At 43.3% G+C, this 23,521-nt stretch overlaps 1 protein-coding gene across 1 annotated transcript in view; it reads left to right on the forward strand.

Annotated features, from left to right (window-relative positions):
- The first annotated feature begins 451 nt into the window (after window positions 1-451).
- The window catches only part of KCNK17 (potassium two pore domain channel subfamily K member 17), a 30,078-nt gene continuing 7,008 nt past the window's right edge, over window positions 452-23,521 (forward strand). The window contains exons 1-3 of the mRNA XM_028724404.2: window positions 452-1,255; window positions 7,965-8,076; window positions 19,615-19,781. Of these exons, the coding sequence (XP_028580237.2) occupies window positions 1,007-1,255; window positions 7,965-8,076; window positions 19,615-19,781 (528 nt within the window). The 5' untranslated portion in view covers window positions 452-1,006. The remainder of the gene's footprint in view (window positions 1,256-7,964; window positions 8,077-19,614; window positions 19,782-23,521) is intronic.

The following is a 23,521-nucleotide window of genomic DNA, read 5'->3' on the forward strand; positions in this document are numbered from 1 at the left end:
ACACTTAAAAACATCCCTCATTTGTCTAGTCCAGAATGATCCTAGACACTTATTAACTGGATCATCCCTGAACTGAAATAGCACTTTTAATCCCTATAGCTGGAGTCATAGTCTGTAGCAGCATGATCCAAAACCATAGTGTGTAGAGCACAAATTTTAACAGCACGCTCCTATTCACTAGATACATTGACTGGGAGAGGTAAGTATGTGGTGTACATCCCCCTGGCTGAGCTGACTTTAAGGGCAATTACTTGCCCTGGCAGATCTATTTATGGGTGAGGGAAAGCCTTGCTGTCATAAATTATGCCAAAGGTGGTGGGCGTGGCGGGGGCTGCCCCCAAACTCCCTTGATTAGCTGGCCCCACCCACTTGTACCACCCCAAATGCAGGTGTAACTAAATCCACAGGAGTCCGTGGAAGACCAGAAAACCCAAGTTTTCGCTGCCCTCCCCCGATTTTGACCACTGACCTTCTGGCCAGAAGCCATTAGGATGCAGTTTATGTGCATCTACCTAGTTAGAATTGCTCCGCCCATCTCTGGCGACCTAATGCTGCCGCAGGTCTCTCGGCCCCTGTTGAGACGCATCAAATGTGGTTTACCTTTTGAGTAGCTACTCTGTGGCCAGCACTCCCCCTCTCAACGTTTACTTCCAGGGGCTGGCGGGGCGCCGGGCCTAAAACGAGGGCGGCGATGCTGCGGCCCTTCTGGAGGGTTTTGGGCACCCAACGCCTCCCCAGGCCCCAACCTCGAGGGCCCCAAGTTCGCTCCCGCGGGCCAAACTCCGCGAGTGAGCGCGCTGCGACTGACGGAAGCGGAGCTACTCGCCCGGTTTGAAAAGCGCGAGGCGCTGCCTTGGCTCCTCCCAGAGCATCAGAGAGCCGCCGGCGTCTTAGGGGAAGCCGCCAGGGTAGCTCGGAGCCGCTTCCCCCGCCTGGCCGAGTGTGGCCCAGCGCCGCTGCCGCCCACTTAACTTGCGCGCGGGCCGGTGAAGGCACGAAGCTGGCGATGTGCGGCTGTGGCGGGAGGTGCGGCCGGGCGACGCCGGGAGCCGCCTCGTCCTCGGGCCGCCGGCTTCCCGCCACGCCGTTCTTGCTGCTCGCCTACCTGAGCTACCTGCTGCTGGGCAGCGCCGCGTTCTGGGCGCTCGAGTCGCCCCGCGAGAGAGACATGGCGGGGCGGCTGCTGAGTGAGAAGTGGGACCTGCTGGAGAACTACACGTGCCTCGAGAGGGAGGACCTCGAGGACCTCGCCAAGGTACCGGGGGTACCGGGGTGGGGAGCGAGCCCGTCCCGCCGCCTCCGAGGGGAGACTCGCCCCTGAGCCCCGGGGCAGTGAGGGGGACGACAGGACGGCGACGGCCGGGCTGGGCCGAATCCCGTGAGGGAAGGGAGGCGCCGGCTGTGTGCGAAACTTGTCCTCGCACGCTCCTCTCTCCCCTCAGGCCGTTAGGCTGTTGTTTGTAGACACTTAATGGGGGGTTCTTATGGTTGAGGGGAGGGCGCTTTGCACGCGGGCAGAGGCACGCTCGTCTGCACGCGCTCCAAGGCTGGTCCTGGCCCGAAAGGAGGTTGGAAGCGGGGAGAGAACTGGCTGATAGAGGACAGTATAATCGTGGGAATGTAGCAAGGAAGGTGCCTGGCGGGTGGGGAGGAAGTCTGTCCGGAAGAACTTTTGCAAAAAGGAAAAGTAGAAGTCCATGGACAGGCCAGCCCTTCTGGAAATACTAGGGTAGAGTGAAGCATTGAGCATCTACGAAGATGGTTGAACCATCGTCAGATGAATGGGAAGGCAAAAAGCCCCCCGCCCCCGCAGAAAGGGTTCTGCAATAAGGAGTTTTCTGTAGAAACCAGGGAAGCCGCCTGTCCAAAAACACAAGACTTTGAAGAAGACCACATTATACCTGAACCAGTGCTATTTTTCTAGAAAAAGAGGTGCCGGAGCTCGCCATGAGCTTCTGCCTTGTTCTGGTAGAATGGCAATGGCGCACCCACCTGAGAGGTGCTGGAGCTGAGCTCTCTCTGAAAAAAAGCCCTGCCTGAAACAGTAGGGCAGCCATGGGGAATCTGTGGTCCTCCGGATGTTGGGCTACAACTCGCATCCACCTTGTTCATTGGCACTGCAGCTGGAGCTGGTGGGAGTTGGGAGTCCAAAAGCATCTGGAGGGCCAAAGGGTCTCCATTCCTCATCCGTAGTGTAGAAAGATACTGTGCAAGAAAGTTCCATCAGCCCTAGCTGGCATGGCCAAAGGTCAAGAGATGGTGAGAGGTATGGTTCTCCCATCCTGCTGAAAGGGAAGTATGTCACATGGGGCATGAGATGCTGAATGCATGTGAGCTGGGACATCTGAGAGTCTGAGCAGGAAGTCCTCAGTTCAGATGTTCCCTTAGTCATGAGCTTCTTCATTATCGCATTATCAGACAGAAGTACCGTGTCCCTAATGCAGTCAATCCAAATAGTGCCATCTTCTCATGGTACTACAAATCCAACCACAAACAAAATAATTAACCATTTGCCTCCTTTTATTGTTATGGAAAGCACCAAGTTGAAGAAGGCTGTTTTGTTGGTACTTCACATTCTGCTGCTTGAGCAAGGCTGCTTCACCCTCTGAGCTGGCCCTGGTCAGCTCACCCTCTGCAATATGGAGATGAGAATGCTGCCCTATGGGGTTGTTATAAGACATGGCAGGGAAAACAACTGATGTTTCTGGACTAGAACTCCCACCATCCCTGACTAATAATCATGCTGGCTAGGTCTGATGCAGTTCAATGACTTTTGGAGGGCCACAGGCTTCCTTTCCCTATTATAAGATTATAAGTCCTGAGAAATATACTTGAAGTACTGCTATGTAAATATAAATAGCTATTGCTATGAGCAAGACAAATGACCGTGGATTTTTTTAAAAAAAATATCTCAGTGCTATTTTCTGTTGACATTATTCCCATATTTGGATGTGACTGTCCCTGAAGAACTTATGGGAGAACATGGCCAAAATGAAGTAGCATATAGAGATGTAAAGTCATGTGTTGTGTTTCACATCACTTCTCCTAAGCTTAACGTTATTTTATTATTTTTATTGATACACCACCTAATGTGTTCAACTGGCTTTACAAGATAAACAGAAAGGCAGGGCACTTGCAGTATAAAAGGGTTTTTAGATACGATTTGGTAGGTGAAAATAACAAACAGCAGAGTTAATCGATGAGGAAGGATAAGGGTTAGAGAAAGCAGATCAATTGAAAAAAAGCAAAGAAGACTGTTTTCCACTTGTGATTTGCTACTGATTCTTTTGATCATAGAAATTACAAGCTGGACTCACTCTTTTGAGTCAACTGATATGTAGGCAATTTGATGTACCCTCTGGGCTTCTACTCTTGCTTCTGGCACAGTCTGGTTTGAATTTTGTGGCTTAGTCTTTGGGAGAACCTTTCTGGGTGAGGGAGAGAAGTAGTTGATTTTGAGCTTGGTTGGTTTCATCTCATCCCACTGTTCTTTAGTCTTCCTTTTTCCACAATAGGGAGACTGAGACATGACTAGCCTCCAATTATAATGCAGGAGGTGCATGAGATGGGCATGATTCACTGACCTGGTTTGCACATCACAGTTAGCCAAGCTATAGTACCTGCTTTCCTCCCTCCAGATCTTTTAGCATAGCACAGTGCAACCGCAGCTAAGCCAAGGTTTGGCTTAGCATGTCATTGAAAGGTAGGATCATGGTTAAGCTCTCTCTTCTTGGACCACAATCTATACCAAGTTTCATAGCCTCCTTGGGAGCAGGAGCAGGTTTTGGTAATCCTTCGTAAGGATCATTGGGAGCCCAATGATGCTTCCATGCGTGTCTTGTTTGCGTATATGGTCTCACTGGTTTGATTTTCTTCCACATTATCAGTGTGGGAGAGAACCTTTCTTGTAGTAAAGACTTTCAGATAAGGAGCCAGTTAGGGTTTATGATGTTTCACCTATGTACCTGAAAAGACGCATTAAGATTAATATTCACCCCAATATATTGTTGTTACTTATCTGTGTTAATAATGTGGAGAAATAATAACTTTCATTTGGAAAGGGCAAGGTCCATCTAACTTCAAAACAATCTTAATCACCACCACACCATAATAATCTGGCACTCAGATGCAGGTACTCCGGCAAAGAAACTTTGATTTCAGATATGGCTTATAAAGTAATCCTCTCCTGGGCTTTTTAGAAGACCCTGAAAACTATCACCCAATAATGCCTGGCTCACATGTCGCATTGAACCATAGTTTATTTTATCTTTGATTTAATGAGAACACCAAGTATGTTTATTCATACTGCTGAAATCATGGGTGCTTCACTCCACCCCCATTGCCAGGAAACAAGCCGTGGTCTCACTTAGTGTTGCACCTGAACCTGGATTTGTGATTGGTTCCTCTCAGTAACCAAAGTTTGCTCTGGACTTAGCACTTGTTTGTTTGAAGGAAACCAACCATGAGCCCAGGACTGGAGGTAATGCAAAGGCAGGCCATGGTTTGCTTTCCAGCTGCAAAGGAAGACTGCAACACCCATGGTTTCAGCAGTACACACAGGCACACTGAGCATTCACATTAAATCACAGGGTCTTACAACTATGGCTTAATGTGATGTGTGAACAAGGGCTAAGTCATCTTGATATTCCCACAAAAAAAATATGTTCAGTATCTTTTAAATAAATGAGAAGTGCTGCTTAATGGAGGCTATGACATTCCTGATTCATTATCCCAAGATTACTGTCCAGATTTGGAATCTATTCTAACATTAGATCTATTAGTTACAGTAAGACAAAGTGATGATGCTTGCCAGAAGACATAAGAAACAGATCCTGGATGGTCATTATCATCTATCAGTGTCGTTTATTTAATGCTTAAGGCTTCATTTTTTGTGATAATGGGCCCATTTTGAGGCAATTCAAATTCTATCTACTCATTCATTGGGGTCTATAAAGATGCTTTATTATACATTGTTTGTTAGAAGGGAGGATAAAAAATTGTTGCTAAGAACATATCTTGCTTGTCATGTTGTGAAGCAATTTGGTGTAGCTCTAGTGCATGTGTTCCTACATCAACTATTTGGGAGTCACATAGGGCACCTATTGCATTACTTAAAATTGAAGTAGGTCTCCCTTCTTTAAAAACACGCGTTCTTAAATCCATGATTCCATACTGGGAAAAGCTCCTGCTGTTGTTTGATAAACATTTATAACAAAACAATGTTTAGACCTGCAGAACCAAGAAGGCTGGCAGCAGTGTTGTAACCAATCCATGTTACCAGTTTCCTCTTCAGTGTCATCACAGGACATAACTCATCATAAAATCCATGTGCAATTAAGATGCCAAAATGGACCTAGAATTCCTCAAGTCCTCTGTTTGGTATATCAAAATTAAGTCCAACCATAAAAGGGCTGCTCATGTGTTGGAATTAACTCTTTGAACTGTGTTTACTCAGCCTAGATTTCTGGCAAAACAGAGAAAGGGGGAAACTGAGGTATGGAGAGGGGAGGTGCTGGGAGGGAGGGAGGGAGGGAGGGAGGGAGGGGAACCCACAGGCATGTCATGGCAGTACCTCTCCATCCAGTTTATCCTCCCTACAAAGTTACCATTCAAGCTCTGAGGTGGATTTCTGCAAGAGCTATCGGATTCCAAGTCTTGGTCCAGTCCATGTGCCTCATATGCCCCTAACAGCTCAGACTGTTGTCGCAGGCCAGAGAGATATACGTCGTCCTGTCAGAGGCCAAGAATCCAACCAGAGCTATAGCTTTTCCCTGGGAAGGTGGCAGCATATTGCCAGCTTCCAAATTCACAGAACTAATTAAAGCCATTATCACAAGCCGGCTGGCCCTATAAAGTATTGCCAGGGCAACTAAGAACAGGGACTGTTCTCTTCATTTCAGCATTTTATTATAAAATATATATTTCCTTGTATATTAATAAAGCAGGATGGACCAAGAGCAAGCGTGGATCAAAAATCGATAGTGCAAATATAACTAATAACTTAATTTCCCTTCTCTGTTACGTCCCAACATCTTAATTAAGCTTTAGCAGGTGGAACAAAGTGTCACGCATGAATAGGGAAAGTATAAACAGGGGAAACAAAGGCTTCTCTCTGCCTAGTCAAAGGATCACTGTGAAAGAGGCAGCTATCTGTTGAAATTTATATCCCATCTTCTTTCCATGGAGTGGTTTATATGATTCTCCCCTGCCCTCTGTAGTCACAGCTGCCCTATGATAAGGTTACCAGATTTTTTTTCCAATGAATCCGGGGTCACTTTTCAACTTCCTACTAAATAGAGGGATTTTGTCAGGGGACTGATTTGTAAATCTGGGGGTTGTCCCCAGGAAACGGGGATGTCTGGTAACCTTACCCTATGAGCTAAAAGGTAGCAACTAGGGCTTTGTGCATGTGCGCGCACACACCAGTTTAAAATGGATGTGTGCACGTTTGGTTTTTACACTGTCAACACAACGTTGTCCTTATTCAAGTGGCAGCCTGCACTTCCCCGCCCCCTTTAAATTTTGGTTTTCCCAATTTGTGGATATTGCATTAGTGGATGCACATTATTTGGGTACTTTTAAAAACATTTTTGGTGACATTTTGCTGGATGCCATCTGTCACTCCACCCCCACCTTCCATTGGCAGGTGCTCCTCGGTGGGCTAGTGGGGTTCTTTTGGGGTATTTCATTTTTGTAATGGCTTCAGATACACAAATAAATAATATTTGTATTTAACACACACTTTTAAAAAATTAACCCATTGTTCCGTGCAAATCTTATATATGGAAAAACTTGTATACAAATCGTAATCATAATGGCCATGTGCACAAGAAACAAATACCTGTGTGCATGCCCATGGTTTCCAGAATTCAGGAAGGGTGGGCTACTAGCAAGGCAGGGTATGTCACACACACACACACACACACACACACACACACACACACACACTTTAAATTAGCCTATTAAATTAGCTGTTATATTGGATATTAAAGCAAAGTAAGAAATTGGCTGCTGGCACAGTTAAACAAATACTTCCAGACCTGCCCACAATGCACATCAGGTTTCAGGGAAGGTGGGAAGTACTAATTGTGGGGAGTGGGACAATACACAGTGCACATACATCCAAGCATTGCCCACTAGCATGGATGGGAAGCACTGAGATAGAGTTCAACTGACAGTATTTGCATTTGGAAAAATGTGTAAAAAAAAAAAATACTCAGAGAAAAAATGGATCTGTGTGACCCATATGCACATTAACCCTTTGGTGTATGCACAGTTTAACTCAAGATCACCCAGTGGCAAAAAACTATGATGGGGCTATGATGTGTAACTAGCCACATTTACAGTGCATCTCCCCACTGCTTCTGTGCTCCCTACACCTCTGGCTGTTGTAACTACTGTGGAGTAATTATGCCATATGACTACTACTAAGTAATTTCCATGTTCCATATATGTGGTCTGCATGTTCAAGCTGAAAACTGCCCCATCCCATTATTTATTAAGAATATTTTTACCTGACCTTTATCATATGATCCTAGGGCAGACTTCTATGCAGTTAAAAACACTAAAACAGCAGCAGTTCCAATTCATTTTAAAGAACAAGGTGAAAACACAACCTATCCTTAAAATTGCTGTACACAAAAAGCCCCATGGAGCCACCTATGATAGCCCCTTAAGAGCAGGCATGGGCAAACTCTTTCCCTCCAGATGTTTGGGACTACAACTCCCATCATCCCTGACCACTGGTCCTGTTAGCTAGGGATGGTGGGAGTTGTAGTCCCAAACTTCTGGAGGGCCGGAGTTTGCCTATGCCTGCCTTAGAGGAAGGAGCCTATTCATGTTTTAAATATGTGCCATGCCAGAAAAGCAAGTTCCGATCTTGCCTTGCTCTGACAGTCTCCAGGCTGACTTAGCTGCCTTGTTGCCAGAAACTCTCATTCTTATTCCTTCTTATCTCTTTGCAGGGCATCATCCAGGCCTACAAGAGTGGGCTTTACCTTAAGGGAAACACGAGCCTGGGCAGATGGGACTTTGTTGGCTCCTTCTTCTTCTCTGTTTCTGCAGTAACAACCATCGGTAGGAAATGTTCTGAGAAAATTGCGTAAAACCAGTTATAGAAACAGCCTTTCCCCCTTCTTCCTTGGCAGAGGCGCCACCTTCAGGAAGCAAGGTTAGCCTACAAATGGGCAGATTCCTGTATTGCTTTGTCTTATGTTCCTGTGAGGCACCTGAATTCCACACAGAGACAGTAAACCGTGGGTTATGGAATGGAAACACACAATTATGCCTGTTCTTGTTTTGTTTTTTTTAAACTGTGGTACAAGCTTCTAGGGAACAGTGTGAAGTATGAGGGGAGAAAATAAAATTTCAGAAAGGCTGACCTTCTCTCTCATCAGCCAAGAATGGAATGCCCTATGCTTCCTAGCAAATTACCTTTATTAATCTATACTATATCTCTGGAGGTATCTGATCCCCAAATGTTTCATCATCCCACTGTGATCTGAGTAGAAGGGGGCAAAAGGAAGAGTGGCCCTTCCCCTGATAAAGTTTGCTGTGATAATCTAAATTTGTACACCTTGGAGGAGCAGATAGTAAAGAGAGAGGAAACTTATGGCTTAAACCAGTGGTTCTCAAACTTCTTTCTCTAGGCCACACATAAATACAGTGGACGCTCGGGTTGCGAACGCAATCCATGCTGGATGCACGTTCGCAACCCACAGCGTTGCAACCCACAGTGGTGCACACGCGGGTTGTGATTTGGCGCTTTTGCGCATGCGCAACCCCCGAAACCCAGAAGTAACCCATTCTGGTACTTCTGGGTTTCGGCGGGTCCGTAACCCAAAAAAACTCAACCTGAAGCGTCTGTAACCCAAGGTATGACTGTAATAAAATTTTGCTCCCACCACACCAAAAATTTTATTGATAAGAAATACACTGGAAGACAAAAAGAAACTTAGCTATGCTTGGTTTATAACACAGAACACAACTATTTATAATATGATTATGGGACATCCAGAAAGTATAAAACAATGCAGCCACATAAGAACACAAATCATTCCCAAAATATAATTATAAACACGCCACTTACAAATGTACTTTAAGTATGTGTACAGACTCAATGACAGGTATGAGAATGCTTTTCCCAGGTAATCTCATTTATATTAGGTCTAATTTGAGACAAACAAAGTCCATTTTTCATCTCCAGTCCATGTGAATCTGAGGCTCAGATAGCTATCCACATATGGTCGACAGACTTCCTTGTTTGGAGGTTTGCTTGAGGTTGCTACAGGAGTCAAATGAGCCTTCTCAAGCACTCTGTCTGAATGGCGATTTTGGATCACAACCAGGATTGGTCTCAGTATTTCTTGATGTTCTTGCTCTCATTTTGAAAAGATATCGATCTGTATTCTGCAGATTTTTTTTTAAAAAAATATACTATACTATATTACACTGAGGGACACTGGTGGCGCTGTGGGTTAAACCACAGAGCCTAGGGTTTGCCGATCAGAAGGTCGGCAGTTCAAATCCCCTTGAAGGGGTGAGCTCTCGTTGCTCGGTCCCTGCTCCTGCCAACCTAGCAGTTCAAAAACGCGTCAAAAAAGTGCGAGTAGATAAATAGGTACCACTCCAGCGGGAACGTAAATGGCGTTTCCATGCACTGCTCTGGTTTGCCAGAAGCGGCTTAGTCATGCTGGCCACATGACCTGGAAGCTGTACGCCGGCTCCCTCAGCCAGTAAAGTGAGATGAGCGCCCCAACTCCAGAGTCGTCCACGACTAGACCTAACGGTCAGGGGTCCCTTTACCTTTTTATATTACACTGAAACATTTGAATGTTTCTTTGATTGTCCTTGAATCTTCTTGCAACACTTGCCATCCTCTCCTGCCACACCAGTGTGGCACTCCACACCCTTTGAGTACCACTGGCTTAAACTAACATAAACTAATCTTTTAACTGCTTACAGTTCAGATCTGATATTCTCTATCACTGGTTTACCAATGGCGTCCAGTTGTTCTTCTGGCTCATCTAACTTCAGGGAAGGGGCAGGACCTTTTCAGCCGTGGTTCCTGTGTTAGGTGAGTCTCTCTCCAAAGAGACTTCACACTTCCAGTCCCTTGGTTTTTAGGAGATCGATATAAACCTTTTGTGGATTTTACTTTGTTTTCCAAGTTGTCCTGAGGTTTCAAGAAACTACTTTGTTCTTCTGGTTTAACAGTTTATGATTTTATTGGTTTTGTTCTATTGATAGTCTTTGCAAGTTGTTATCTGGGGGCTGCTTTAGGAGCCATAGAGTGCCATGTAATTTCATAAAGAAACCAGCTGTAACTATTTATAAGTAAAGTGCTTCTGAACTGTCTTCTCTGGCATTCTTTCCCTTTTGACAAACTGCATGAATAGCCTTAATGTGGGCTGAAAAGGGTCAGTCATTTATTTTAGGGATTGCCTAAGGGTGATAATATATTCCCATGTTTGTGTCATCCTACTTGGTTCTCTTTGATGTTTGGGTGTGTGTGTTTTTTTGATATACATTTACGCACATGCCCCACAAACCCGACATTGTTTCTCCTAGACTCACTGATGTAAATGTGCTGACGTCAAAAATGCCCAAACAGCCTATAGAAAACTCTTCAATGCTCTCATGATTGCTTCTGTTTCTTTATGTGGTGCCTCTGATCACATTTTTTAAATCTGGGCATGTGGTAATGAATGCTCTGTGTATCTGAGACTCAAACTACGCACGACTGCAGCAGCAGCAGCTCCATTTGTGGGTCCCCCAGTATAAAGTGGAATTGCAAATGCATTTTTATTTTTTTATTTATGGAGCAAAAGAGCACATAAAGTGAGGGAAACTGAATCTTCCCTGTGCTTAGTGCTTGGCTCCATGTAGCCTTTCCTCCTGGAACAGTGTCAGAAACTCAAATGTATAAGCTAATCCCCAAATGACAGCTTGAACTTAGATTGTGGTTGCCACAATGGAATACATAGGCACCATTCCCCCCCCCCCCCATTGGATTTTTTATTATATATATTCTGCTTTATATTTTAAAGAAAACATCTCAAAGCAGTTTACAACACATTCAAACATCAAACAATCCAAACAAATAAAACAATCCAGAATAAAACAAATAAAAGCTTCAAGGAAGATATTTCAGATCCTTCTCTAAGTGACATTTTGCTTTCCCCATACTTATTTACCTACTTAATATATATAGCTGCCCCATATCAGAAGAACTCTAGGAAGCCAGTGGGGTATAGTGGTTAGAGTGTTGGACTAGGACCTGGGAGGTCAGGGTTCAATTCCCCACTCAGTCATGAAGCTCACTGGGTGACCTTGGGTCACAACCTCTTAACCTACCTCACAGGGTTGACGTAGAGATTAACCGAGGACATGGGTGAACCATGTACTCCTTGGAGAAAAAGATGGGATATAAATGCAGTAAGTAAACTCTTCTGCTTATTTGCCTAAAAAGCTGAGAGGTGGGCAGCCAGATGGAGATGCCAGTCGCCAACCTGGCATCATCCAGAGATTATGTGGTTACAATTGGACCCACACCAGTTGCATAATGTGCCTAGTGCCTGGGGAGTTTTTAACATTGCTCTGGAACCAAGCTGGGCAGAAAATGGCCCTGGAGAGAAGCTATAATACAGGGGAGAGAGTTTAGCACCCCACTTGAATGGCCCTTTTGTTGCAAACAGGAGATCCCACTCCCCTAGTTTATTCATGGGAGCAGTTCTGCCATCAAATCTAGTGTGAGCCTGAGCTGCTTCTTTTGTTTTTGTGCATTTTTTTTTTAAAAAAAATTTACATTCCACAACATGTGCATATAAACTGTGCAGCAGTCCTCACACTGCATACACCCACCTGCATACGGCTCTGCACATGAAATTGTACAAGGAGCAGTCCTCTTGCCTCTGCCTTCTTACAAGTCACAAGATGGCAGTACTACATCATGCTATGTCTGGCATGCTGCAAGTTTTTTACTTCTCACTAGTGTTGATTTCAAAGCAGAGAGGAAGCTTTTTAATATAGGAGTATAACAATTCAAACAACAGCAACACAAAAGAGTAAAAATAAACCTTTCATCACTGAGTTATAAAGTCGGCCAGAAGAGGAAGAAAATCACTATTTCCCTAGCACGATATACTGCAGTTAGGAGAGAAAATCCATAGCAATCATTAAGAAATTGGAGATCATTATTCTCCTTGCTGAAATTAACAAGGAAACAGAATTCAAGCCATTCTTCCATGAAGGTATCCTTCCTAAGTTTCCCATTCACCATTTGACATTGTTGTGTCAATTTCTCTGTGAGAACAAGGTACACGCCAATCCTTCATTGCCTCCCTGAACAAAGCTGGCCCCATGTTCACATAGCTGTCAACCTTCCCTTTTTTTGCAGGAAATTCCCTTATTCCCATGCTGTTTCCCACTGCTTCCCGCTTCTATCCCGGATTGTTAGATATCCTGTAGACTGTCCCCGGGACAGGTGAGGCTGCTGATCCCTTATTTTCAAATCTGAAAGTTGACAGCTATGCATGTTCAGCTAAATTGCTACCACTGTGAGAGCTGTAAAGATCAAACAAAAAACTTTGTACCCTCCAGCACTCCCACTGTAAGCGTATAACATCTTGCACCCCTTCTAACCGAGTGGTGATGGTATTTCATTGATCAGACTGGGGTCAGGTACCATAATATATGCATGATCTTTAAGGCAGATTACTTTATTCTGGTGGAGAAGGAGCGAAAGGGAGATCTAGGCCACGGTGGGTCTCCAATCCCCTTCAGAGATCTGTGTCTTTAAGTCTCCCTCCCAAACCATTCCTGGTCTCCTGCTTGAGCTCCTGACTTAAAAGGAGCTGTGTATCAACTGTCTCCAGGGCTAGCCACATGGGGCCAGAATACCTTCATTCAGTTAAGTACTCGCTGCTTTCTGGGTGTAAATCCGATGTGAATTTGTGTGCACAATGCAAAGCTTTGTGTGGCATCCAGATGGGCATTCCCAGTCAGATTGGGAGGTACATGCTCATTCTATGGAAAACAGCCCTGTGCGGGCAACAGCAGCTGCACATCTGCTTTGCATCAGTGGTTTCTCATCCTGGAAGTTGGGTGAGTTGGGCTTTAGTTGGGCTGAGTAGGAGATTGGAGAAGAGGGAAGAAAAATGTCCTGCTCTTTGTCCCTTTTGAGAAAGTTTCTAAATGTCCTGCAGGACATATTCCTGTATTTAGGAATATATGTATTTAATTTATAGTGAAGAAAAACTTAAAAGGAAGGATGGCATTTTTAAAAAGGTTTGACCACAGCACAGAATTTGATCACCCTCCCTTCATCTGTTGGACACACTTTGTTACTATAACAAACCACTAGATGGCAGTACAAGCTTGGTGGGAAGGATTTGACAATTAGCAATCAGTCTTCCAGGACCTGTTCGCTGTGAGCATAACTTTTTAAAAACAGTGGTATAAGGGTGATAAGCATTATTCTAATACTCACGGATTACGCATCTAAATCAACGTTGCAGTCAATTTTGGTTGAGAGTTTTCCAATATATTTCAACAAAATATCAAGTTATTGTTTTCTATGCAGTGTAACTGATTTTTAATATTAATACACCTACCGGGTTTAGAAGATTGAGATGTGATTTCTTGGCAATTCACATAGCACATTATTACATCCAGCAAATCAGATGGGGATGAATTATTGAATGGCTTCCTTAACAAACACCACAAGGCAAAGCAATTAAATCTTGAGCTAACAAATTAGAGGGTAAAAGGACTGCAGTCAAGGGCAGTGTGGGGGACACTGGACTTGTTCACAAGGTCCTGACCTGCTGTTCCTTTGCTTAGCAGCACCTTCTATAGCAAGTGGGACTTAGAACCTGCATCTGCCAGAGTGATACAGAGATGAGCAAAACAGGCTCATCTAAATTTGGACTAGGGATGCACACAAACACTAACCCATTTGCAGCAGGAAAACATCAATTTTCTCAACCCATAATCATTCATGCTTATCCTCATCTGCTGCTTTCAATCTAGATCAACTAAAGCATCCATAACAGATGCTTAAAAACCTCCAAGGAAAGAGAGTCCACAACCTTGTGAGGGTGTCCATTCCACAGTATTCCAGATGTGGTCCAGAGGTGGTACTATTACTGCCCTTGATCTGGATACTCTACATCTGTTGATACAGCCTACAATAGCACTATCTTTTCCCCCTTCTTTTTTTGCTCCTTCCTCACACTGTTGACTCATGTTCAACTTGTGGTCTACTAAGACCGCTAGATCCTTTTCACACATACTACTGGCAAGCCAGGCGTCCTTGCTTTCTTTTTGCATGAAGACAGAGGCAAAGTAGGTGTTGAGCAGTTACCCAATATCATTTCTCCATCTTCTCCATGCAGAGAGCTTACTAGTTCCTTGTCCTTCCCCTTGCTTCAAACATAGCCAAAGAAACCTTTTTGAAATCATTTTTCACCACTCTTACAAGCCGGAGCTCGTTCTGAGTTTTGCCCTGCCTGACCTTCTCCCTGCAACCGTTGGCTCCATCATGATTTCACCTTTCTTCCATTTCTTATACATGCCCTTCTTAAATCTCAGCTCCTCTGTTTCATGAGCCTTTAACTGGTATGATGGTGATATATGGTGCTTTTGCCTACGTGGTTCAAAGCAGCTTATGTGCATTAGTTTGGTAAGCAGTCCTGAAAGGAAGGCTAGTGTTACAGTGGCAGCATTATGTGAGCCTGAGAGACAGTCGTGAATGAATATATATATATATATATATATATATATATATATATATGCTTTCGTAGATTTTCACGGGTACAGGAATGCAGGTTTTGGTGTCCTCGGGTGTCTTCCCGTGTAAAAGTTGGGGTGTCTAGGCGACGTTTCGACGAGGTCTCACTCGTCATCTTCAGGCTGGTGCTTTCGGCTTCTTGTTACTGGAACAGAGCAGGATCTCAGTGTTTGAGTTCCTATAAATACTGTTGAGGGGTGTGGTGTATAGCCTCCAATGTTCTGGGCAGAGAGGAAGTTCCCAGGCTAGTGTGCCTTTTCTTCTTTTGTTCCTTAATTGCTTGAGGGATATCTTGAGTGATTTCTTGAGTGATATCCTGAGTACCACTTAGGTGGGTCATTAGGTGTGGATTAGTTGCTAAAGCCTTTGTGTCTTGACCTCTTCAACTTTGTGAAGAGTTTTTCTGAGAAGATGGCTGTACTGCATTTAGTTGTGCTCTGGCTTGGCTTCGTGTATAGGGGCGAGCTGTGGTTTTGTGGCCTGTGCCAGCCAGATCTGTGTAGGGATTGCTGCACCCCCCTGCAATCCCTACACAGATCTGGCTGGCACAGGCCACAAAACCACAGCTCGCCCCTATACACGAAGCCAAGCCAGAGCACAACTAAATGCAGTACAGCCATCTTCTCAGAAAAACTCTTCACAAAGTTCAAGAGGTCAAGACACAAAGGCTTTAGCAACTAATCCACACCTAATGACCCACCTAAGTGGTACTCAGGATATCACTCAAGAAATCATTCAAGATATCCCTCAAGCAATTAAGGAACAAAAGAAGAAAAGGCACACTAGCCTGGGAACTTCCTCTCTGCCCAGAACATTGGAGGCTATACACCACACCCCTCAACAGTATTTATAGGAACTCAAACACTGAGATCCTGCTCTGTTCCAGTAACAAGAAGCCGAAAGCACCAGCCTGAAGATGACGAGTGAGACCTCGTCGAAACGTCGCCTAGACACCCCAACTTTTACACGGGAAGACACCCGAGGACACCAAAACCTGCATATATATATATATATATACCCTTTTATCAAAAAGTACATCTTATGGCGATCTTATCAAAGTTGCACACAATGCAAAAGTACAGAATGTTAAGACAAAGTGTACAAAAAGTGAAATGCAGTAACTTCCTTATTTACTTACACCTGGGAACAGGCTTTTCGAAACTTCAGATAAAGTTGTTCTCCATCACATTATCACATCAACAAATATTCAACCCCATTTCTATAAATTCCTAGTTCTCTGTCTCAGTACAGAGTCACCAGACCCCAGCCGTTCAACACTTCTGAGTGCTTTTTCTTATCCTGCATTTCTTGCCATAGGTCACCCAGTGGGGTTACATGTGCTTACAAAAGCACCACCCCCAATTGGAAATAGGGGCTCACTGGGTGAGACAGGAGAGAGTTGGGGGAGTGGGACAGGGTGGGAGCGACTTTGCTTTCTTCAAGTCAAAGAGCTATGGTGAGAAATAGATGAGAGCAAGTTGAAGAACCCTAGAATTCAGTACAACATGACAGGCACTTTAGGAACAGCCTCCCTACCCCACCCCCAACCACCATTTTCATGATCATTGACCTTCCACTGGACAAGGAAGTGCCCACCTAAGCTCATATTAAGTATTTGTTCATTTTCAGTGGAGAGTAGGGGGGAAACCAACTGGCTGGAGCTTGATTATATATTTACCTACAGGCCACCATGTTCCATTGTGGATTCCAGTTCTGCGGATAAATAACATCACATTAGTTTCCCTCAGAACCAAGTAGTCCAGTTAACATTCATAAGACAAACACATACATGTGCACATGCATATGTATATTAATTATACCATATTTATGTAAGTCAGTATCTTTAACTGAGACAGCTAATGTAACCAGAGGCTTTAGAAAATGTAAAATCATTGATAGTTACGGTAATTTGAAGTGAAGTTAAAATGTTTTCAGTTACTGCACTGTTATTAGTAAACAATGGCTTACATGAAGAACCCCCAACTTTTGATTCCTTCTATTCAGTTCAATATGTAAAATTGAGTTCAGCACTTAACCCTTGGTGCCCTGGCATCATGAACATACTGTGACATACTGGACCAAATACATGTAGGTCCACTATTGAACCGCTCATTATACAGAAATTCACTTATCCATAGATGAGGAATTAATACACAAACCTCTCTATACACACCACAGTTTCAGATATCCAAACAGCCGGACCTTTGTGTACTACTGTAAACCAACAAGGAGCCCTAAACAAACATTTTTGGTGTTTTGCTGATCCAAGACAGCTGTTTCGCCAGAAACCATGGTGGGAGGGATGGGAGACAAATCAATAATTCTGTGCTTTACTATCACTGTAACCTCTGATTTGAATGAATGATCAATATGGTTGAAGTGCCATTTGGTTAAATTGAACTGTTCTGTGGCGTTTTATGGACATCCCTGTGTGTCATCTCTGTGCACCCTGAGGTTGCTTTTAAAGCTCTCTCTCTCTCTCTCTCTCTCTCTCTCTATATATATATGGACTTTCCTGTTTCCCCACATAATCTTGTTTTAGAGCTACTTCTGTTTGTGTATTGTGGGTTGATGTGTCTTTAGCACAGTGCTTACCATCATCACTCCTTATGCTAACAAATGTGTACGCCAATATAAACGCAGCTGATCAAAGAAAACCATACTTGCGGTGTAGTCACACAGTGCTTCAGAATTCCCCTCTTCTAGAAAGCTCCATGGAACCCATTTTAACATTCTTTCAGGATCCTAAAATGGAATTGGAACAGTACTGTGTGGGTTTTTTATTATTATTTTTAAAAAATCTATTGGGCTTTCCCCCCCCTTCTTCTTCCCAGAATGCAAGGTTGCGTCTTTAAACACATGCCTACTTTGAAATACTTTCCTGCACATCAAAATGTGGTTGTTTTGAATGGACAGTGAGTTTTTTATATGGAGAAGTGTTTGATCATGTGCCCAACACAGACATTCTAAAATTGTGGAGACACAGGGAAATTGAACCATTTGCTTTTTCCATCTCACTGCTATCCAGATTTTTAAAAGGTGGGCAAATAAAAGCTAACAACTAGTAAAATACAACATGGGGGCGGGGAGCATGTTATCAGTGCAATCTATTGTAGGAGGCCAAATACATGGTTGTTATAGAGGACAACTCTAATAAACTTCCAAGAACTGCTCCTTGCAAGAACCAGGCCCCACAGAATGCAGTTTAAAGACTTATTTATGCTTCAATTTTGATTTTGCTCCATAAATGTGTCTGCCATAATAGTGTTCACAGCCAATAGAAGTAAGTGTGCTATGAAGCCAGGTGACTTTTATTATCAGTAATCATTGTGGTTTATATTGAATGCTTATGGTACCTGGCTATTCCTTTTTCCTTGCAGGCAGTCTGTTGCTTTCTCTCCCCCCCCCCCCCTATTTAAAGAGTACATGGGGGGGGGGGGGTTGGCATGCAGAGGAAAGAGCAAGCTGTTCCCACCAGGAAGCACATAGTATTCTGGTTGTTTTGTTTTGCCATTCAGTCGAATTAACCTCCCCAACCAGAAACAAACATCACATAGATTTCAGAGAGTTACATCTATAGAATTAAAGTGGGCTTTCAGGGGAATGTAGAGTCTGTTGAATCCTTCAAGTGGGAACGTTTCCTAATTTTAGGACCCGTCTGTAATCTAGAGTGCTTGCTGTTGGCACCTGCCTCCGTACAGCCTTATCCCTTGTAACGCTGATGATGTTTGTAATGTTGTTTTCCTTGTGAAGAAAAAAGTGTGTCTCAACAGATGCCTTGTTAGTTGGGGAAATGAGAATGGAGGGAGTCCAGCATTTATTTCATAGATGGAACTAGAATTTGAAGAATGGGAAATAGTTTTATATTGCATGTTTATTTACAAAAATACTACTAGAAATAATAATAAAAAGTGTCGCTATAAATCATATCACATGACACTTTTTACTATTGTTAGTAATGCTCTTGAAAATATAGGAAAGGATCTGATGATCAGGTAGAAGAATGACTTGGGCTATTCCTGCCTGGCAGCTGCTGGGAGGTGTGGCATGATGCCATGAGCTATAGATGATGTACATTAAACTTGAGTTTTACTGACCTCATGAGTTTTGTTTCATCGCTGCTGCTTTTAACTGCTGTTTTTATTGTCATTGATTTTTGTTTGGTTTTATGGTGTTGATTTTTAGTCGTTCCCCACCACCATTTGTATTTTTGTTATGCACTGCTGAATGTAAGATGTAAGCATACAAATGTTTAGGGGGGAGAGTAAGTATTTTGACCACATTCCTAAATCCAATTGCTCTGGAGTGAGTCCTAGTAATATTTCAGTGATCCTTTACTTTTAAGCATGCATTGGTTATATTGACAACCTAGTAAAATTGGTTATTTTATCTACCTGAATACAGCTGATATATCCTTGGCTGGTAGATATGCAGTACTTAACACACAAATACAAAATTGTTGACCCTAAATGTGAGACTTCTGTCTCACCACATCCATGCAATAATAGAATTAGAATATCAACATCAATATCTGTTACTTAAGGCATCTAATAACCTTTTGATCTTTTAGCTTTTTATACAGGTTGGCTTCACATATATTAGCTTACCTCTGAGGTGATGGGTGAGAACCTTGCTTCACTTAATGGAAGCTGGGATTTTCTGATAAGGCCACACAAGTACTTCTAGGGCTGCATACAAGCTGTGAGCCTCGTGCCACATATCCTTAACCTCTGACCCTCTTCTTTTGGTCAGATAACACTGAAACAGATTTATGTTTTTACAGCCACATTCTTTTAAACTAACTATCAACTTTCTCCTTCCAGGCTATGGTAACCTGAGTCCCAGCACGGAGGCTGCACAAGTCTTCTGCATCTTCTTTGCTCTTTTTGGGATTCCTTTGAACCTTGTCCTCCTCAACAGGATAGGACAACTGATGCTCTCTGGTGTTCAGCTGTGTGCCTTCCACCTGGGTGAGAAGTTTCACTGGCAGGTAAACAGCAAGAGTGCTTTATTGCTCATTTTTGCCAGCATGGGTGAGTTGTTTAGGTGCAGATAAAAGTGACATGTCTTTGACTTAAGTCTGTAGCAGGCCAATCAGCTGGCCCAATAATGCAACAGTATGGTGTCTTAACCCACAGAATGGCTTGTGATTCTGATGTACAGATTCTTCTCATTGCAATACAGTAGGTGGAGGGGGAACCTTTGGCCCTTCAGATGGTGTTGAACTACAACTCCCATCAGTCCCAGCAAACATGGCCAATGATGTAGTTCAGGAACCACTGGAGGGCCAAAGGTTCCCCATACCCTGCAACATGGCCTCCAGAGGCTATGTGTAACACTTGCTTCTCTGTGTGTTTAAGTGACCAGCTGAGGGCAAAACTAACAATGCTAGGCATGTTTACTCAGAAGTAAGTCCTATTGAATTCAATGGGGCTTAGTCCCTGGTTAGTATATGTAGGACTGCAGTCCTGGGAACATTTTTGATTTGTGGCTGAAAATGGCAGCACACTGAATAGTTATGAGACCAAAGCACAGACTTGTTTGTTGCCGCATCATTTCTTATTGCAATTCCTACATCAATAATAGCAACAGGGCTGCCCCTGAGGGAGATCACTAGGGTAATTATAAAGGCAGAGGGCAAAGACACAACAGCTCACTTCTCCAACAAGCATACGATCAGGGAGCTCAGGGACACGTATCTCCCAGCATATGCTGCCCAAGGCAGTTGCCTCACCTGCCTAATGGTAGGACCAGCCCTGTAAATTATAGTTATTATTACTGGTACTATCAGCACTAATATACTTTCTTCTTAACTCTCTGTGTACTGATACTTTGTGTAAGTACTTGAAGGACACTTCAACACTTTCTGCTAAGTCAGCTCTGGGCTCAGAATCTAGTTATGCTTTCAAAACAATGCAAAAGTTCTGACACTCAGATCAGGATTGTGGAGCGTTTTGGTTGTTTAGAAATAATCCTTAAAAACCGAGAACTTCACAACTAGGCCTGCATGAACTCTGTACTATGTTAATTGTACTAGTGTGGTTTCTGTTACACAAGACAGTATTGTGTATTGAGGGATCTAACAAGGTTACAAGTAGGTGTGATTGGAGAAAACAATTAGGAAACTAAGGCAGTATTTGGTGAAGGTGCAAGTCTCCTGCTTCATGCCTTTTACCTTAAGTTGCCTCTGTCTGCACCCAAACCAATTCCAAGCCTTGTCACAAACTTAAACTACTTAATTTTTACAAAACAGGGAGTAGAAGCCCCACAAGTGCAACACTTTGAGAGGAGAAAAAAAGGAAAACATGGCAGATGCTGCCCAAACCTAAGTTCTGGTTGAAATGTTATTTCACCTCCACTTATCAATGCTGTCTGGTCAGTCATTTCCCATAGCTGGCTGTCATTTTCCAGACTGGCTGTCTGGTCAGTCATTTCCCATAGCCACCCTCCAGCACTGTATTGTATATCATAATTAGGGTAGCCAGATACAAAAGAAGACAGGGCCATTGGACCTTTAATAGTTTTGTTGGAAGGGGTAGTTTCTGTAGGTTGGAGCTTGAATAGTAAGTTACACCTACTGAGATCCCTTCTTTTACACAACTATTAGAGGTTCAGGAGCCCTATTCTCTTCTGCATCTGGCAACACCATTCACAACTTGCCTCCCCCTAGCATGCGTGGAAGTAGTAGTTGTGTCTCTTCCACACTAGAAAAGCTTTCCAATAAATCTCCCCTGTGCTGCTTTTCAACACTACCCTACTATAATTTACCAACTCAGCTAGAAGGAGATGTTCTTCCCTTTGGCTCAGGTATCTGTCATCAACTTGTTATATTGCTGATGTGGAATTCAGAAATGCGCAATTTTTATTTTTTATAAATATATAAATATATACATAGATATAAAAATGCAACCAGCTGGGGAACTTGGAGCTGGGGAAAGAATCTCTTCCACACGCAGACTACTTGAGAACATTTTGGCCTGATCCTGTAACGACAGTGCTGAAAAGCAACAGAAAGTTTGTGTGAGTCATAACTTCCACTCAAAAAAACCAGAACTTTGGAGTAAAATATGTCAGCAGGGGCAAAAGAGAGAGCTCACAAAAATGTAATGTGAGTGCCCAGCTTGAATGCCTGTCTTAAGTTAGTTGTTATCAAAGAGAAATTGCTTTCCTTCATGCAAAGGTTGGGTTATTACCTGCTGCCTCTTCCTCATCATTTCCCCCCCTTCACGTTATGTCTGGCCAGGACTTGCATTCCTCAGGTTATCTACCAGCGTCTCTGGCTCCAAGTATCCAGAAAGCATGACGCATGTACATAGTCCTGTCCCAGTCCCTGAACTAGGCTAGGATCAACTACTGTGCATAGTATTCCTGAAAAACTCTGCAGTTTTTTCAGATGCTTTGCAATTCCTGGATATAGCAACACATCAGCTGTTTCAAACAAATCCCAGGCCCAGCACAGGTTGAAGATCTGACTCTGTTCTGATGACTGCTTGCATCGCATATCAAGATCCAAACATTTCACACCCACCAATGCAAAAAAGAAAAGAAAAGAAAAGTGTTTATTTCAAACATTGTCATTCCAGTGAAAGAAAATGTGCACGCTTTTGCTGGGGACATTTACTTTTCCACTTGCAATAGTAGAAGTTTCCAAACATTTTAATCAGCTTCAGCTGATGCACCAGCTGTGGCTATATCTGGATGGAGATAGACCAGCCACAGTGACCCACTCTCTGGTAACTTCCCATTCAGATTATTGCAATGTGTTGTATGTGGGGAAACCTTTGTAAATGGCCTGGAAACTGGAGTTGGTAGAAAATAGGGCTACATACGGCAAGTATTAACTGGGACTGGGCAATTTGCTCAAACGCCAGTCATGTATAAACTGCTAGTCTGTTTCCAGGCCCTGTTCAAATTACTGGTCTTAATCTTCAAAGTGGTTGGGTACCAGGGTATCTGAACATTTGCCTTCCCTTCAGAGGCTCTGTTCCAGGTGCCCCAACACTGGTGATGTCAGTTGGGTGGCCATCAAAGCTTCTAATGTGTGATGGTGTCCCAGTTGTGGAATGTTTTCCTCAGAGAGCCTTGCCTGGCACCTGGTCATTGGCATGCCAAATGACGGCTCCCCCTGGCCTTAACCCCCCCATTACCCCCATATGTGATATTGCTGTTTTAAACCACTGTTTATATGCTATGTACATGTTTTTAGTCATCTGATTTTATTCTCTCTTCTGGAAATGTTTAGGCTGCGAGTTGTAGTTTTATAATATTGTTAATTTATGACATTGCGTTTTACTTTTACTTTGCCATTTTTATCTTTGAGAGCCATGTGTGTGTAGTCTTATAGTTATTATAATTATATGGCCATATAATTATATATTTATACTAGATCCTAGAAAGGCCCATTTAACATGAAGAGGGGAGAAAGGAAAGGAAATTAGCAGTCTACCATTCCCACATCTCCAGATAAAAAACAAACATAAAATAAAATGTTATGAAGCAAATATAAATGAAAGCTGGAGAGCATAAAAAACGTATTTCCTAGAATTGATAGTGCTGTCTCCTTTAATCTGTGAGAACCTTTCTTCAACCTACTTTTGTGGCAGATTGATGCAATTAGTCATGCATCTTTCAAATCTGCCTTGAGTAGCATTGAATTTCCCTGGAAGATCCAAGTTCAAGTTTCAGCTAAGCCATAAACTAGTGGGAATAATAATACTCATTTCCTCATCT

This window comes from Podarcis muralis, chromosome 3, assembly GCF_964188315.1.
Source record: "Podarcis muralis chromosome 3, rPodMur119.hap1.1, whole genome shotgun sequence".
Lineage (NCBI taxonomy): Eukaryota > Metazoa > Chordata > Lepidosauria > Squamata > Lacertidae > Podarcis > Podarcis muralis.